General features: G+C 43.2%; 1 protein-coding gene across 1 annotated transcript; it reads right to left on the bottom strand.

The window, feature by feature from the left end:
- Positions 1 to 3,516: 3,516 nt before the first annotated feature.
- Positions 3,517 to 16,118, bottom strand: LOC311307044 (trypsin-3-like; the record flags this gene model as incomplete). The annotated part of the gene is made up of 6 exons (XM_084435788.1): positions 3,517 to 3,616; positions 14,324 to 14,379; positions 14,664 to 14,800; positions 15,183 to 15,436; positions 15,627 to 15,783; positions 16,028 to 16,118. 6 exons carry the CDS (start codon positions 16,116 to 16,118, stop codon positions 3,517 to 3,519), a joined length of 795 nt encoding a protein of 264 aa, XP_084291914.1.
- Positions 16,119 to 18,874: the final 2,756 nt, after the last annotated feature.

The following is an 18,874-nucleotide window of genomic DNA, read 5'->3' as shown; positions in this document are numbered from 1 at the left end:
ACACACACACACACACACACACACACACACACACACACACACACCGATACTCTACAGCACTCCAGACAGTGAGGTGTCACGTCTCAGCAGTGTCACATTCTGACACACACACCCAGACACACACACACATGCAGACAAACAGAAATACGCACACACACACACACACACACACACACACACACACACACACACACACACACACACACACACACACACACACACAGACACACACACACACACACAATTACATTTTCAATCATATTTTTTAAATCTGTATCTGTGCAGCTATTGCTCAGATCAACTTTCCATCTCCTTGTATTTGTTTATTAAGCTGGTTAAGATTTCAAATAAAGTTAGAATTAAATTGAAAATTTGTTTTGAAGTCCTCCCACCCTTCTGGATTTACCTAATGAACAGGAGCAATGACAGCAAAATCTGAGGGCATGTTTTTGTATGCATGTGTGTGCCTGCGCACATGCGTGTTACGGGAATGCAATAAGTTCCCCATTAACGACAAAGAACCGTCCCAAAGAACAAGGGACAAAGGCACCAACGGGGCAGACAACTAGTGTCTCAACAGGCACACATTCACCCACATACACATCCCCCACAGACTGGAACAAAAATCACTGACTCGTTACATGAGATCATTAATCATTAGTAAATCGATGAATCTGTCTTTCAAGAAAAGATGTGAGAACAAAAAACAATCAAGCACAAACTGCCCTGGGTGTGTTGAATTGTATTTGACAGCAACATTGACAGGCTTGATAGAAAGCCACCAACGTCAGCAGTCGAGCCCAGGTGACCGACTACCTCCCCCTGCTGCTCTGACGAGGTACTGACACTGTAACACTACTTCCCACAGACACAGTATAACACGTACAAATAAACACCCATGCTGTACACACACACACACCAGGACACCGGGATGGTCACTCACTGGGGGGTTTGGACTCTGCAAGTTCAACAATGCAAATGCATACACATACGTACACACACACAGAGTGTTTGGTGGGGCACTTTGGTGATAGGGGAAATTGTGTTAAAAAAATGTATCTGATTACAGTCCATGCCTTAGTCCCTCTCTATCTCCCAGCATCTCTCTCTATCCTAGCATCTTTCTATCCCAACTCATCTCTCTCTCTCCCAGCTCATATCTCTCTCCCATTCCCCTACCTTGTTCTGTCTCTGTTCTTCTGTTTGAGTTGTGATTGACAGAGGAGCAGGGCACGGGATATAGTGAGGGACCAGGTCTATATTTACCCAGACATGCCTACCGGTGCCGTGGTGATGTCATGGCACAGATTATTCACACACACTCTTTGTCTTTCACACACACACACACACACACACACACACACACACACACACACACACGCACGCACACACACACACACACACACACACACGCACACTATGGTTGTAATCTCTGAAGCTGTGATCTTGCGTGTGGGGTGCAGTGTTAATTTCGTTGACGAAAACTGACAAAGATTATTCATCAACAACCTTTATTTAGTTATCGGCACGAGACAATAACTAAATAAAAACTATAGATCTATAGAAACTAAAGATCCAATCAGAATGCTGAGATTTCTGTGAAAGTTGTGGCTCACACTGAAAAATCCTGAACACAGGCAAAGAGAGCGCATAGAAATGTATTCATTCAGTAGCTTTGTCCATCAGTCTAATATATGTTTCCTCTAAGTGTATATATGAGTTTGGAAATTCTAGAGAAATGGTTAAATAATGCATTACTCTTTAGGTAAACCCATTTGATTTTAGTCAACTAAATCTACTGTAGATTTAGTCGACTACAATCTTAATGCTATTTAGTCAACTAAAACTATACAAAAACTAAAACAATTCAGATTACTAAAATATAGCTAAAACTAAATAGAATTTTAGTCAAAAGACTATGACTAAAACTAAATCAAAATTTGCTGTCAAAATTAACACTGGTGAGGTGTGAGTATCATGCCTTGCATAGTAGTTTACACTCAGTTTGAAATCATATACATGTAAACACAAACACACACACAAGCAGACACATTATCTTTAAAGCAGACACATCTGTTTACAGGTCAGATCGAAATGTTCCAGTGTGTCTGAAGAACACACACACACACACACACACACACACACACACACACACACACACACACACACACACACACACACACACAGCATTCTGTAAGGGGAAGCTGCTGAGCATGGAAGACCACGGGAAACAGATATAGAGACATTGATCCAGTTCAGCTCTCAACAGCTGACCTCTGCTTGACCAGTCCACCACTAAATTCTACTGGAACATTCCATCACCACTCTGTCACCGCATGGGCTTCTAATGGATCCAGGTTGACCGCTATGATGGACTCATAGGAGACCGCTGCATAGATTATTGGAAATTGTACACGACATGCACACATATACACACACCCACCCACACACACACACACACACACACACACACACACACACACACACACACACACACACACACACACACACACATACACACACACACACACACACACACACAGTGTGTTGACTCTCAGAGGCAGGACAACTGCAGGCTGTCAGAACTTTCCACACAGTACAGAATGTGTGAAAGTTGGAACAGGTGGAGGGAGAAAGGGAGAGAGAGAAAGTGGGGGGTCATCATGTTTGCAGCAAGAAGGCAATAAAAAATGGCCACTATTACAGTATATAGATTATTGTAATATTTGATGCATGATACCACAAAATAATTACACACATATACAAATACATGGAAACACAGACCATATATATTTCTCTCTCTCTTTCACTAAAGAGGCACAAAGATGGATGGATGGATGGATGGATGGATGGATAGATGGATGGATAGATGGATAGATAGATAGATACTGTAGGCAGGCCCTAGGTGGATATGAAGTGAGTTTCCCTTCAGGGATATCCATCTATCCATCCATCTAACTAAATTTGTGCCTCAATGTTGTATTGCTCCTCCTTTAAAAAAAAATCTCCCTCCCTCCCTTCTACTGTAATCCACCATCCGTCACTTTTTAATTTGCTCATGAAATGGCCCTCCCTCCAGAGCCACAAGCATAGCCTCATTCAGAGGTCTGTGGCACAGATACAGTATCACCTTATAACCTGAAATATCACCTTATATCCTACAATATCACATTATATGTTAGGCAATATCACATTATATGTTAGGCAATATCACATTATATGTTAGGCTCTGAACCCGGACCCTGAACCCCCGACAGAAAGACAGAGAGGTGGGACTTAGCCTAAATAATAAGGGGGAGAAACGATTGCCACAACTGAAAGGGAAGGTGCAAACTAATGGGGGGAATGTATGGATGCGTGTGTGTGATGTGGAAACCAGAGGGGTGCGGGATGAGGCGGCCTGGTGGCGGAGAGTGGCGGCGAGCCGCGGAGAGGGGAGACGGAGTGGTGGAGACGCCCTGAGGGAGGGGCGCCGGCTGGCCCAGGGTGGGAACAGCCAGGGAAGCCCAGGGGGAATCACGGCATGGGAGCCAGAGAAGAGGAGAGCAGCGTGGAGGCTGGAGGGCGAGGAGACGCGGCGTGGAAGCCGGAGAGGCGCGAGGACGCCGGTGGAACCCTTCAGGGTGAAAGGGAGAAATAAGGGCAGAATTAGTCCACGGAAAACAAACACTCATTCCACAGAATAGCTAACTAGCTTAGCAATCCCTTGGCCAGAGCAACAGCTTAGATCATACCACTAGGAATGTCTAAGCCCCAAGCAACGGTTCCGGCGTCCTCTTGTAGTGGCTCCGCTAACAGGTGCATTGGGTTGTTAATTGACAGCAGCTGCTGCTGAGCGGAGCCAGCCTCTCTGGCGGGGGGTGGAGTCCGTGCCTCCGGGTAGCAATAAAAAACAATTTAGTTTACTTTGTAGCTCAAAGTGTCCTCTAAACAATTCCGGTTTTCAAATCTAGTGGTGTTGTGTCGGTTTTAAACTGGTGTAGTGGAGTAGGACATGACAAACAGTTTACTGACCATATTGTGAGACACATCTCACTCATGTTGGAATGTTGGGGATCCTGATAAGAGACCCTCAGAACACATCCTGTCTCCCCCCATCCCCCGCAACCAGTAACCCAGGCCAGGCCACATTCCAATCCAGACCACTCACACAAGTGAGACAAAGAAAGGACTTTCTTTGTCTTGTTTCTTTAATGAAGTGAAATTGCTTCATCCCAACCATGTGATGCAAACACCACGAGAATAAGACCTGGGAATAAAGTTAATGGGTTGATGCATCGTATTTGTAACCAAGTGTTACTGTGTGTTATAAATAACTGATTATATGTCCACCTAGCCATGTTTGGTATCAGTCTGTACCTAAAATCATGAATCAGTTGATTAGGTATGTTGGAGAAATGTAATATCATGCTGAAACCATAACCGGGATATTTGATGATTCGAGCCCCCTTAAGGGAACATTGGCTCCCCCATTTTATGACAGGGAGCGGGGGTTACTTGGGAATCAAGTCACCAATCAGGTGCCTGTCTATGTAAACAGGACACACTTCATCTCTCTGCTACTAAGGTAAGTGTGAAGGGACACCCTTCCGGCGGAACAAAGACCAATCACCCACCTTGGTCTCAACAAGACCAAACCCCTTCCCGTAGCCAGGTATTTAACCCCTGGGATGGCATGTTTTCTCTCTCTCGTGTTTTTCTCTTGTAACCCTCAACTGCCAGGGTCTGTGTTCCTCCAAGTAACACATGACCCAGGACCCAAGCTTGTGCCTGGTTGATAAAATCAGCCTGTATCTGTGGAATGCGTAACGGCTAAGATCTCTGTCATCGACACTAGGGTCTTATGAATTCCCACAAACTCTTCAAACGATCCACCTCTGGCGAGAGCAGAGGTTTTGAATGAGACATTTGCAACTTGTGAACTCTGAAACTGAACTTTAACCTCTGTGAACATTAACGTTCGCACAATGCTACCATCACTGTTTCAACGGGAGCGCAGGCGCGCTGCCCCCTTCATCAAACCGAGCGACCATCACGTCACGTGCCTCTTCTATTCCCCGAGCCAACAACACCCACCTCCGAATTAGACACTTGAAAGTTAAAGGTATAATATGTTATATGTGGATTAAAATAAACATTTTTTCAAAAATAATACATCCATAGGGCTTTGCGAAGGCTGCAGAGTAAAAGTATTGCTTTTCCATAAAAAAAGATATTTTGTCTGAAATTATTACATTATGAAATTTTGACAGCCCGACAATGACACTCTGTTGATATCATACCAGCCAATAGTATTACAGCGTTGGTACTGCGCGCTGGGTTTCCAGGTACTATTCTAGCTTCACCACTGTGAGATTAGCAGTAGCCAGCAAACGTTATACTTCCATGAATTAGCAGCATTATAGATGTTGGTTAGCATCAAGTGTGTGTGCAACTATAAAACGGCAGCTTTTCCGTCCACTTCCACTCACTCTTTTCAGCTAAACGTTTGGTAAAATGGTCGAGTTTTGTCGTCCTGCTTCTCCGCCTGAGCCCCGGTGAACCGTGCGATACGAATCTCAAAAGTTCAGTGACCGAAGAAGGAGCAAAAGTCGGATAAATATCGGGCCAGCCTTTGCTCGTTGGACGGAGTTTATGGAGTTTCATGGGATAAAGTCGCATGGTGACATGGCTACTTTTCTACTAGACCGGTAAGATAGCTAACTAGCTATCGTTATCTTTCTTGGAATCTGCATAGCCAGACCTAACGTTATCTCCACACTACTGCATCTAACGTAACTTATTACATGGCACTCGGAAATACTTCATTGTGATTACTGATTAGCGTAACGTTATGTTCCTCTCGGAGTGAAGATCTTATCACAGTATGACTGAAACAGTGCATTCTCTGGCATTTTGGCAACCAATACGTTGTGTTGTTGCAGTTCTTATCTTTAGACACTAGATGGGGGAAATAATCCACATACTACATATTATACCTTTAACTAAAAGGTTCAGTGTCCATATGCAGGCTGTAGTTTTTTGAGCAGTGTGTGTTCAACTTTCAATGTACACAAAAGTAAAGAGTACAGAGAACACAACTGGGAGATGTTTAAGTCAGAAATAATTAATGATGACAGAAGTGATGAAAACAAAGAGTGATGTTACAGACGAGCAAATGCCACTTGTTGACACTGAGGAGAAAGATGATGCCAGCGAAGAAGTGAGATAGATCTTCAGGGTTTAGGAAAACAATGAGCGCAACTTTGCAGCATTTAAAAAAAAAAGCAGACTGTCCTCCACATACCTGAACATTCTGTGCAAGACGTTATAAAACAACTTTGTGAAATACATAAATTGTCGGAGCCACTTTTGCATCATAAAGTGAAGATGATCCTTAAGGAGTATGATTCTGAGATGAGTCAGTTGTGAGACAGGTGAGCAGTGCTGTTTCAGATACTAACGTGATGACTGCATTTTGTGTCAAAGATGGGTCGTTAGCACCCACTAAAAGGAGAGCATTGTATGTGTTGAAAGAATTTCCATTGGTAATGCCTGTAGAATATGTAATTGACAAAGATAAGAAATCGGTTGTATATGTTCCCATACAGAAAATGCTACAGAAGTTGTTGAGCAAGACATATGTGTTAGATAAAGCCATGTCAGAAGATGTACACATTCCAGGTGAATACAGAACTCATGTAGATGGTGTATACTTCTTACTGAAGATCAGTTTACAATCGCCTTTGGCCTTTACATTGATGACTTTGAGGTAGCCAATCCTTTAGGAACATCAGACACATCAGAAGCATAAGATGTGTGCTGTATATACTGGGTTATTGTCAATATACTGTACCAGCAAAACATAGATCATCACTCGACTCTATCCAGCTTGCTCTTTTATGCAACACAACCACTGTAAAAGAGTGTGGTTATGAAAAAGTGCTGGACCCACTTATTCATGATCTGATGTCACTAGAAAAGCATGGTGTGTACATACAGTAGAGCCCTTAGGTGCAAGTGTGAAAGGAACTGTTTTATATGCAGCTGCCAATAATCTCGGTGCCCATTCACTAGCAGGATTCTACGAGAACTTCTCTGTTGATAAATTCTGCAGGTTCTGCAAGGCAAGTAGAAGTGACACTCAAGAGCAAGAAGTATGTTCTGGTGCCTTTCAGCTCAGACACAAAGACATGCATGACAGGCAAGTGCAGGAGGGGATGGAAGATCCAACACTGGGTAGAACCTATAGTGTGAAAGGAGCATGCCCACTGACTGCAAAACTGGAGTACTTTCATGCTGTTAGATGTTACTCTCCTGACCTCATGCATGATGTTCTAGAGGACATAGTTCCTATTAGACCTGGTCCAGGGCGATATCTGTGATAGTATTTTAAACTGGTCTAGTCAAAAGATTTACCAAGATACGTTCAAAAGGTTAAGTCTGGTTTATTGTGAAAAACAATACGTGCGCAAGGACTTCCTGAACAACGCAACAAAGGTGGTTTCGTCAGAGAAGTGAATTCAGCCTTGTAGCACCCGATAATGTAATAATCAACCGATAATGTAATAACGCCCGATAATGTAATAAAAGTTTGACTTAAGTCAATCGAAAATGTAATAAAACCTGATAATGTAATAACTTAACCAATAATGTAATAAAATGTCCTGACTGATAATGTAATACCATTTTTCTGATAATGTAATACCTTATTACATTATTGGTCAAGTTATTACATTATCAGGTGGGTCTTTTTTTTTCAAAACTGGTAATGTTATACTTTACTGATAATGTAATAATTTAAAAAGTGAATGAATAATACTGTTAGGGTACTTTGTGGTATACTTTGGCGTACGCTGTGGTACTTGTGGTATAATTTGATGTGTCTCATGATACTTTGCAGTATACTTTGGTGTGCTTTGAGGTACTTTGTGGTATACTTTGGGGTACTCTGTGGTATACTTTGCAGTACTTTGCAGTACTTTGTGGTATACTTTGGGGTACACAGCAATACTTTGCAGTACTCTGCAGTATACTTTGGGGTACTTTGAGGTACTCTGCGGAATACTTTGAGGAACTTTGTGGTGTGCTTTGGAGTACTTTGCGGAACTTAGTGGTATACTTTGGGGTACTTTGTAGTACTTTGCAGTACTTTGCAGTACTTTGTGGTATACTTTGGGGTACACAGCAATACTTTGCAGTACTCTGCAGTATACTTTGGGGTACTTTGAGGTACTTTGCGGTACTCTGCGGAATACTTTGAGGTACTTTGTGGTGTGCTTTGGAGTACTTTGTGGTACTTGTGGTATACTTTGGGGTACTCTGTGGTATACTTTGCAGTACTTTGTGGTATACTTTGTGGTACACAGCAAATATTTTGCAGTACTCTGCAGTATACTTTGGGGTACTTTGAGGTACTTTGATATTTTGCAGTAGTTTGCAGTAAACGTTGGGGTACTTTGCAGTACTTTGCGGTACTTTGCGGAATACTTTGAGGTACTTTGTGGTCTGCTTTGGAGTACTTTGCGGTACTCTGCAGTACTTTGCAGTAAGCTTTGGGTACTTTGCGTTATACTTTGGAGTACTTTGAAGTACTTTGTGGTATACATTGAGGTACTTACCCATACTTTGCAGTAATGTGTGGTAATTTGTGGTATACAGAGGTACTTTTCAGTATGCTTTGGGGTACTTTGTGGTACTTTGCTGTATACTTTGGGGTACTTTGCTGTATACTTTGGAGTACTTTGCGCTATACTTTGGAGTACTTTGTGGTATACTTTGGAGTACTTTGAGATACTTAGTGATTAGTAGGGCCCTTCAAAAAGGGGTTCAGTATTTTATCTTAGCCTATATAGTAGGAGACAGGAACTGATTTAATTCTATGAATTGAAAGCAAAGTGTATGAGGCAAATTATGTGAGGCTGCTGTCCATCGACTATATTTCAGATTGCAATACCATAACTCCCCATACTCATCTCCAAACGCAGGATGGAGATTGGAGATTAAACCCTTCCTGCACAGTTGGATCCTCAACTTCCTGACGGGCAGACCTCAGGGGGCGAGAGTGGGCATCATCTTCTCTCACCCTAAACACTGGAGAAAGTCACCCTCTCACCTTCAACACTGGGCTGTTTCATATCCTCTGTACAAACACGACTGCATAGTTACCTACAATTCCAGCTCAATTATCAATTCACTGATGACACAGCTGCGGTAGGCCTGATCTCCAACAATAATGAGAAGGCCTACTTGGAGGAGGTGGCATGCCAAACTAAATGTTGTCAGGACAACAACCTCCACCTGAACGTCAGTAAGATAATGGAGATGCTAGTGGACTACAGCAGGAAGCAGGAAGATGAAAGTGATTCTAGTGGACTAGCAGGAAGCAGGAGCGGCCAATTGCCTGAACAGCAGTAGGACCCCTGTGGAGACAGTGTATTTAAAAGTACAGTATATTGATGTACAGATCTCCAGACATGGACAACAAACATTCCTGTATATGCATGATTGAGAGGGTGTCTGACTGAGAACATCAACACTACCAACATGCTATGGAAGCAACACCATGCAGGACAAGTCACTGTAGAGAGTGTTTGGTCAGCAGAACATATCTCCCACACCTCCAGGACATCACACGGCGCTGCAGGACCAAGGTCAGGAGAATGTTGAAACATCCCAGCCACCCGGACAACAGCCTCTTCTCTCTGCTCAGGTACTGCCTACTGAAGAAGATCAACTCACAGAGGCTCAGAAGAAGCTTCTACCTTCAGACCATCCACATCCGGAATGAGTACACTCTGCTCATCTCTGTCCTTAACTCAGTACTATACTCTGCACAACAGCACTGTATATTTATACCTGCTAGATTATAAAAATCTACATTCTGTAAATAAACGTGAATATACATACATTTACTCTCTCTAGATCCATATGTATACTTCTCTATTTAGGTGAACTGTCCAATTTCATATGTCATCTCAGCTCATTTTATTTCATTCCATTAATAAATATTTTGTATTTTGGACTTGGTTTACATATTTATATGTTTGGTGTGTATAGTACGTTTCTCCTTTTTACTTTGCCTAGTGTACATATTTAGCAGCTAGTGGAAACATCACTGCTCATTGTCAGGGTATGTTGCATGTTACCGATAAAACTTTGACTTGAATATGCTATGTTTACTCCTTCACCCTCTAAGTTCCCTAGATCATACAACATATTTTTATGCAATATTCGATGCATACTCTCTACTTTTCTTTGACTTTGTGGATGATAAGGGGAAATTTCATTGATCTTTACTTTAAGCTACTGCATGAGTTCCCTCAGCACCTTGGTCATTTTGGATTACTGTATGAGGACCATGTTTAATATAAATGTGGTTGTTTGTTTGGCTATTTCATTGCTACCTTTCCCTGTCAGCTGCTTAAGCCAGAAATATCTACTGAAGATGTCTGGCACCATTGGAATATATCTTTATGTGGCTTTGCTATACCATACTTTCCATCTATTCATATCTACAAGATCAATCTGGTGTCTGGTCTGGACATCCTTGATTAGCTTCAGGATGGGCTTGTCCACAAATCTGGCCTGAAGGTGCTGGTACTGTCTGGATTTATAGAGTAGGCCTACCTTACATTCTGTCCTCACTAATTCTGTCCTCATTAATGTAATGCCTGTGTAGGCTAGTGCAATTATGATTTTTAAAACATCTATGGCTATCCGAAAAACTGGAATAACATGATAAAATGTTTGTATAAACAAACGGGCAATGTGGCACTGAATGTCAGTTATTGTGTGCACCTCATTGGTTTTCCCCATAAACACATCTTCAGACCTCACTTCCATCCATTTGTCTCATGTGCTCTGGAGAGGTAGGTGACATGTGAGGATAAAGGGTAGTTCATGCTAATAAGAAGTTGGTATGGTATTGCAATCTGAAATATAGTCAATGGATAGCAGCTCTTAACTATAGTTGATGAACAGCAGCCTCACATAATTTGCCTCATACACTTTGCTTTCAATTCATATTATTAAATCTATGTCTTAAATTAAATCCTGTCTCCTACTATATAGGTTAAGATAAAATACTGAACCCCTTTTTGAAGGGCCCTACTAATCACCAAGTACCTCAAAGTACTCCAAAGTATACCACAAAGTACCTCAAAGTACTCCAAAGTATACCACAAAGTACCGCAAAGTACTCCAAAGTAAAGCGCAAAGTACTGCAAAATATTGCAAAATACCAAAGTACCCCGAAGTATACAGCAAAGTACCCCAAAGTATACAGCAAAGTAGTACCTCAATGTATACCACAAAGTACCCCAAAGTATACTGCAAAGTACCCAAAGTTTACTGCAAAGTACTGCAAAGTACTACAAAGAACCCCAAAGTATACCACTAAGTACCGCAAAGTACTCCAAAGCACACCACAAAGTACCTCAAAGTATTCCGCAGAGTACCGCAAAGTACCTCAAAGTACCCCAAAGTATACTGCAGAGTACTGCAAAGTATTGCTGTGTACCCCAAGTATACCACAAAGTACTGCAAAGTACTACAAAGTACCCCAAAGTATACCACTTAGTACCGCAAAGTACTCCAAAGCACACCACAACGTACCTCAAAGTATTCCGCGGAGTACCGCAAAGTACCTCAAAGTACCCCAAAGTATACCACAAAGTACTGCAAAGTACTACAAAGTACCCCAAAGTATACCACTAAGTACCGCAAAGTACTCCAAAGCACACCACAAAGTACCTCAAAGTATTCCGCAGAGTACCTCAAAGTACCCCAAAGTATACTGCAGAGTACTGCAAAGTATTGCTGTGTACCCCAAAGTATACCACAAAGTACTGCAAAGTACTGAAAAGTATACCACAGAGTACCCCAAAGTATACCACAAAGTACCTCAAAGCACCCCAAAGTATACTGCAATGTATCATGAGACACACCAAAGTATACCACAAGTACCACAAAGTACGCTAAAGTATACCACAAAGTACCCTAACAGTATTATTCATTCACTTTTTAAATTATTACATTATCAGTCAAGTATTACATTACCAGTTTTGAAAAAAAAAGACCCACCTGATAATGTAATAACTTGACCAATAATGTAATAAGGTATTACATTATCAGAAAAATTGTATTACATTATCAGTCAGGACATTTTATTACATTATTGGTTAAGTTATTACATTATCAGGTTTTATTACATTTTCGATGGACTTAAGTCAAACTTTTATTACATTATCAGGCGTTATTACATTATCGGTTGATTATTACATTATCGGGTGCTACAAGCCTCTTCTAGCTGTGGCTTATATGCAGTCAAAACACAGGTAAAGTCCTTCTAGGATGTGATTGGCTAACTCATTGCACGTCATGTGAAATGGCAGGCGTGGCCAAGAGTACAGACATGTGAAAGGTCTGAATCAGGACGAGGAAGACGAAGGTGTGGCCCTTCTGACTTAAACAAAGAGATGAGGAAGAGCGAGGCAGAGGGGGTGTTTATAATTACAAAGGGGGGAGAGTTGAGGTGTTTACAATTACAAAGGGAGATTGAAACTAGGGGTTGCAGGGGACTTGATGAATACTTGGGGGGAGGTGATGAATTACAAGAGAAGTGAGAGGACAAAGGTTTAAGGTGTTTGGATGTAAATTCCTGGACAATATCCTACGGATAACGCCCTGTTACTCTCAATGCAATTTGCCTATGAAAGCGCTTCATCGGCCCGGTCGTCCGATTCTACAGACAAAACCGTTTCGTTACTCACCAAAGTAAACACATCGTTGGAAAGATGAAAGCCTTTTCTCCTAAGTCGCTACAGTTTGTAGTCCCCCACCTTTCAAATAAAAGGCAAATTTGTACACTTAAATGTTTTATATCCACAGCGCATCGACTGTCTTCTTCTACCGGCGAATCGGCGCTCTCCGCTTTGTTTAGCCTACTCACTGCTGCCGCCCATGTCGGGGATGATGCATAACATCTTAAAGTCTCTCAACACCATTTAAGATGTAATGCATCATCCCCGACATGGGCGGCAGCAGTGAGTAGGCTAAACAAAGCGGAGAGCGCCGATTTTTTATTTAACCTTTATTTAACCAGGCAAAATCATTAAAACCAGGCAAATCATTAAAACCAGGCAAAATCAATCTCACATACATATCGGAGCTACATGAGAAACTTGAAATCATCCCAGTGCTTAACCTTGTGCCCATTCTACCACACCCAGAGAGACACGGAGATCCTCTCCCACTCATCTAAGGAAACACAGCAACAGTGGCCAGAGGTATTTGATATACCTAAATTATCTGTAGATGTAAAATATAGACTGCGTCAAGGGAACTTGCTCCTCAGGGATGGAACACGCCTCAATATGACGAAGGAACTCATCATGACATCCTTGAGAGGTTGGCTGAGACAATGTATGCCTTGAAAGTTTACCCAACAAATGCGGAATTTGAAGCTGTTGCCTCAGCACTGGTGCAAGCACACCCATGTCTTGAAGAACCAGGATCAGCGTCTGGCTGGAGCGGTTGGAAAAACAGCTTGAAATTCAAGATAGGGAGCTAGAGAACAAAAATGAGGCAGCTGGGTCACCTTAATGTCACCGTAAACTGTAGTAAACGTGGAAAGCATGTGGAGACCGACCTAACAAAGACATCAAAAAGTCAAAGAGAGGAGAAGTGCACAACACCAAACAGCTGTGGCACTGACCTGCAGTTCCCATTATGCTATTCGGTGGTTTCCATCTTCAAGTACGGTATCTATACTGTGGATACACTGTATTGCCCTGGAATTCAGTCTGTATGTTTATTTTTGATATGGTTTGGAAAAGATTATCTGGAAATAAATGAAATACACAGTTTCAATTATGTTATTTTATTGATTTTAGCACTTATAATATAATAATGGACAAAGGCACGCACATCCAAAATGTTTAAAACTGGGTGCTAGACAGAAAAATGAACTGATTAGGAAAAATAGAGTCTGCACACCAGAAATATGCTCCCAGGAATATTTAATTGAACACCGAGGTGACGTTTCGGGCTACAAGCCCTTCTTCAGACATTTTTCCTGATGTTCTGTATTTAACCAAACATATTTATCCAAACATATGTTAGTGTATGTATGAATAACATGATCAGAGAAGGTGATATGAACTGGTGAAGTGACTTGGGTAAGTGAAATGTTGTTGTTTTTGTCTGTGTAACTTTCAGTCGTTTTAGTCATAGGGTCTGCCTGAATATTTGTGGGGTGGCATGTTTGTGTATGTTTGTGCCTAGTTGCTTTGCATGGTGCTGCTGATCCAGCTGTTGTACCAGCACACACGGGCGTACACACCAGGACACCACACCTTGCAGCTCACCATTACACACCAGAGGGCCACCGGAGTCACCCTGGTACACAGAGAGAAAGAAATTATACAATAGGCCTATAGAAAGTACAGTGAATATACATTCATAAAGAACAGTACTAAGATAATATTGAGGATACAAATTATAGTGAATGTAGTAATACTATACACTCAGAAGTGAGAGAAAAAAATGAGAGAATTCATTCTTTACTTGCTAGTCTAAACATTCAAGACATGATTGATTGAAAGAAATGCTGTCCAGTGATAGAAGTCAAATACACGTGCTTCACTTTTGCCCTGTTTTATAAGTTGTTAGGCTGGACTAACCTGGCAGCTGCTGGCTCCTCCATGCATGAATCCGGAGCAGACCATGTTCTGAGTGAACAGATGGGGGTAGGCATTCTGGCAGATCATGCGATCGATCATGGGTTGCCTCAGGCACTGCAGCTTATCAGGGAAGCGGTCTCGGGAAGGCCAGGAAAAGGAATGGATCAATTTGCTGTGCCAGACTCACCAACTTCCTCAACAAACTACTGCTTCACAACAGGGTCACTGATGTGGAAGGTGAAATCAACTCAAATATCGTACACCATACTTCACAGGTGTGTTTTCTTAAGACCTAGCACTAAGGTAAAATCCATTGTAGGTTGAGTATAGTAGGCCTGCTACAAAGCCTTGTGGAAACTCCCTGCAGAACCTTAACACCAAACCCCACACACTTTCCCCTCCTCCTCAAACCCAGTCACCAGTCTAACATGTTCTGTGTAAATACCATATTACTATTCAAGCACACGCTCCTCGGTTCTTCCTCCTGTGTCCCTGTGGTCCCTCACGCCTCCTACTCACTGCCGTTGGTGATGGTGTTGCCCCATACGGACACCATGCAGTTCTCATCAGCCACATCGCAGCGAGACAGCAGGCTGACCGTCTTCACGTAGCTGTTGAGGGTGGCGGGCTTGCTCAGCTTGATCAGCATGATGTCGTTGTCCAGGTTTCTGCTGTTGTAGCGGGGGTGCTTGATGACCTTGGCGGAGTTGATGAACTGCTCGGTGCCCTCGTTCACGTTGATGTTGTGTTCACCCAGACGGACGCTGATACGGCTGGAGGTGAGAACATGGATAAACTTATAATGGAGGCTATAAATCACAATATTTAAGATTTGCTCACACATCCTCCAGGTGTTTTTGGTTTGATTACCTACTCTTTCACAAAGCAGAAATTAGCCTAAACATGATTGGTAGACCTATAATATATTTATCTATTAAATTTAACACCCTTGTCTGGACTTACGACTTATAGCAGTGAGCAGCAGACACAACCCACTGGCTGGCGATCAGGGAGCCACCGCAGAAGTGGTAGCCAGCGTTCAGAGAGGCCTGATAGGGGACAGAGTGTGCAGGGCACTCATACCCTCCAACAACCCTCTCATCCTCCACAGGGGCAGCAACTGAAACAAAGGTTGGTGACAAGATGTAGAGTTCCGCAGCAAATATACAGTAGGCTATTTAACCTGTACCACAGAACAAAACATCAAACAATCAATGTGTGAGGATATTTCATTCTATTGATTTGTCTGACTGGTTATAGATTTTTCTTTACATTAAAGCCAGGAAAATAAGGGCCTTCATGTTGTGTCCGAATCTCCAGATGCACTCACAAAACCATGCTGCATTTTGACCTTCCTTATGTACCATCGCACACCTTATCACCCCGCCCCAAGGTGTTCCCAAAGCCGCACAGGCCTGGGAAAGGACCAAATGACTGCACTGCTGCAGTGGGCATTGTCTTTATCAGGAAAGGCTATAGTATAGCTACTAAATCTATACAAGAAGAGTCCCAGTGAGCATTTTTCTGTTGAAAAGATGTTTAAAAAACAACTATCATCAATATTGAAAAGACGTGCAAAACTGGTTCAAAAGTGCAAAGTGAAATACCAGCTATTTGAATACATTGATTAAACGTTCGCATCCATCCATCGATCCATCTTCATCCGCTTATCCGGGGTCGGGTCGCGGAGGCAGCAGCTCCAGCAGGGGGCCCCAGACATCCCTTTCCCTAGCAGCATCAACCAGCTCTGCCTGGGGAATCTTTAGCCGCTCACAGGCCAGTGCGGAGATGTAGTCCCGCCACCTAGTCCTGGGTCTACCCCGCGGCCTCCTCCCAGCCGGACACGCCTGGAACACCTCCCTAGGGAGGCGCCCAGGAGGCATCCTCACTAGATGCCCGAACCACCTCAACTGGCTCCTTTCGACGCAAAGGAGCAGCGGCTCTACTCCGAGTCTCTCCCGGATGACTGAACTTCTCACCCGATCTCTCAGGGAGACCCCAGCCACCCTCCGGAGAAAACTCATTTCGGCCGCTTGTATCCGTGATCTCGTTCTTTCGGTCATGACCCATCCTTCATGACCATAGGTGAGGGTGGGGACGAAGATAGACCGGTAGATCGAGAGCTTTGCCTTTTGGCTCAGCTCTCTTTTCGTCACAACAGTGCAGTAAAGCGACTGCAGAACTGCACCAGCTGCTCCGATTCTCCGGCCAAACTCCCTCTCCATGGTTCACTCACTCGTGAACAAGACCCCCAGATTCTTGAACTCCTTCACTTGGGGTAAGGACTCATTTCCTACTCGGAGCGGACAGGCCACCGGTTTCCTGCTGAGAACCATGGCCTCAGATTTAGAAGTGCTTACTCTCATCCCAGCCGCTTCACACTCAGTTGCGAACCTATCCAGAGAGTGCTGGAGGTTGCAGGCAGTTGATGCCATCAGGACCACATCATCTGCAAAAAGCAGCGACGTGATCCCCAGCTCACCGAACTGCAAACCCACCTCCCCACGGCTACGCCTCGATATCCTGTCCAGGAAAATCACAAACAGGATTGGTGACAAAGCGCAGCCCTGGCGTGGGCCAACCCCCACCGGAAAGGAAGACGACTTACTGCCGAGGACCCGGACACAGCTCTCGCTCTGGGTGTACAGGGATTGGATGGCCCTAAGTAGGGACCCCCTCACCCCATACTCCCGCATAACCCTCCACAAGACCTCTCAAGGGACCCGGTCGTAAGCCTTCTCCAAGTCCACAAAACACATGTAGACAGGTTGGGCAAACTCCCAAGCCCCCTCCAAGATCCTTGTGAGAGTGAAGAGCTGGTCGGTAGTTCCACGACCAGGACGAAATTCGAAACGTTCGCATTTAGACCATATTTCACTTTTAATCAATGTCTTCAAATATCCGATATTTCACTTTGCACTTTTGAACCAGTTTTGCATGTAATTTCACCGCTGACCATAAGCCGTATTTAACAACTTTTCTACTAAGAAATGCTCACTGAAAATTTGAACTGTAAAAGTAATTCTGACTATAGGATGACAGCCAACCAGCAGCACATCTCACACGCACACGCGTAATTCGCTCATAGTTCGGGCTGAGGTTGTGATAGAGACATGATCTTGGATGGGTTTTAATGCGCTGAGTCTCCCGAACATGTAGTGACAAACCCCGAGTCGATCAGAGCTCCCTACGCTGAGCTGTGGTAACCCAAAAATTAGGCATTCACTGGTAGAGGGTAGGTGTGGAAAAGTGACCATAACTCAGCGGAGGAAGGTCTGATCGATTTGCGGTTGATCTCCCCGTGTTCAGGAGACCTGGGCGCATCAACACGCCATCGGGATAATGTCTCTAGCATTTCCACAGCCCGATCTATGAGTGAATATTGCGAAGGGGAGCAAAATATGGCAAGAGACTTATTTTGCGAAAACTCCGGTTTTGAACAAAAGCACTCCATACCTTTAGGAGATGATAACCACTAATAAGATACTAAACCAAAAGGTCTATCATATCAAAACATAATCTAGGGATGAAACAAAACACAGAGTTACTTAACAGTAAGCACAAGTCTAGTAGTATATCAATGGGACTTAATAATCGGTCACTTAATTGGTCACCCAGTTTCTGCAATCAGTTTGACGCAGTTAATTCATCTGCAAAACAGACTACATTTCCTTAAAAATAAAAACTTGCAGACTTGTCTTACATCACAGTCAGCCCAGTGTCTGGGGCCATGGAACCAGGTGCTCCTAAGCAGCTCAGTATTTTGAGTTGCAGTGGGGCTACGAGTGATTCTGCTAGCCTCTTGCGCTGCCTCCAGCCACCCTCCCTGTCTGACGCCCCCTTCAGGTACTTGGTAGCCTCCTGCTGCAGTGCCTCCTCAGTGGTTCCCCTCGTGACTGGGTTTTTCCGCGTAGCCCCTAAGAGGGATAAAGAAGATATTAGCTCAGAAACACATTTCTGCTTTATTGGCACAGCGACAGTAGAAAAGGATAGTTGGGAAAGGAAGGGACTGACACCTTCATGCTCCGAGGTATCCATTAATTCAGGGCATGCTTTTAATTCTAAACATGATTTATTTAAAACAGACTATTACATTACACCCCGGATTCTGAACCTTTCGTAAGGCACCATTTCTGACACAACCCATGCATTATCTATTTTGTTAGATGAAAAGTAGACACTACCATTGCTTAAAAATATGTTAACTGTAT

Source organism: Borostomias antarcticus (assembly GCF_949987555.1).
Source record: "Borostomias antarcticus genome assembly, chromosome: 1".
NCBI classification, from domain to species: domain Eukaryota; kingdom Metazoa; phylum Chordata; class Actinopteri; order Stomiiformes; family Stomiidae; genus Borostomias; species Borostomias antarcticus.
Note: the sequence above shows the minus strand (reverse complement) of the source record. Positions and strands in the feature narration are given on the sequence as shown.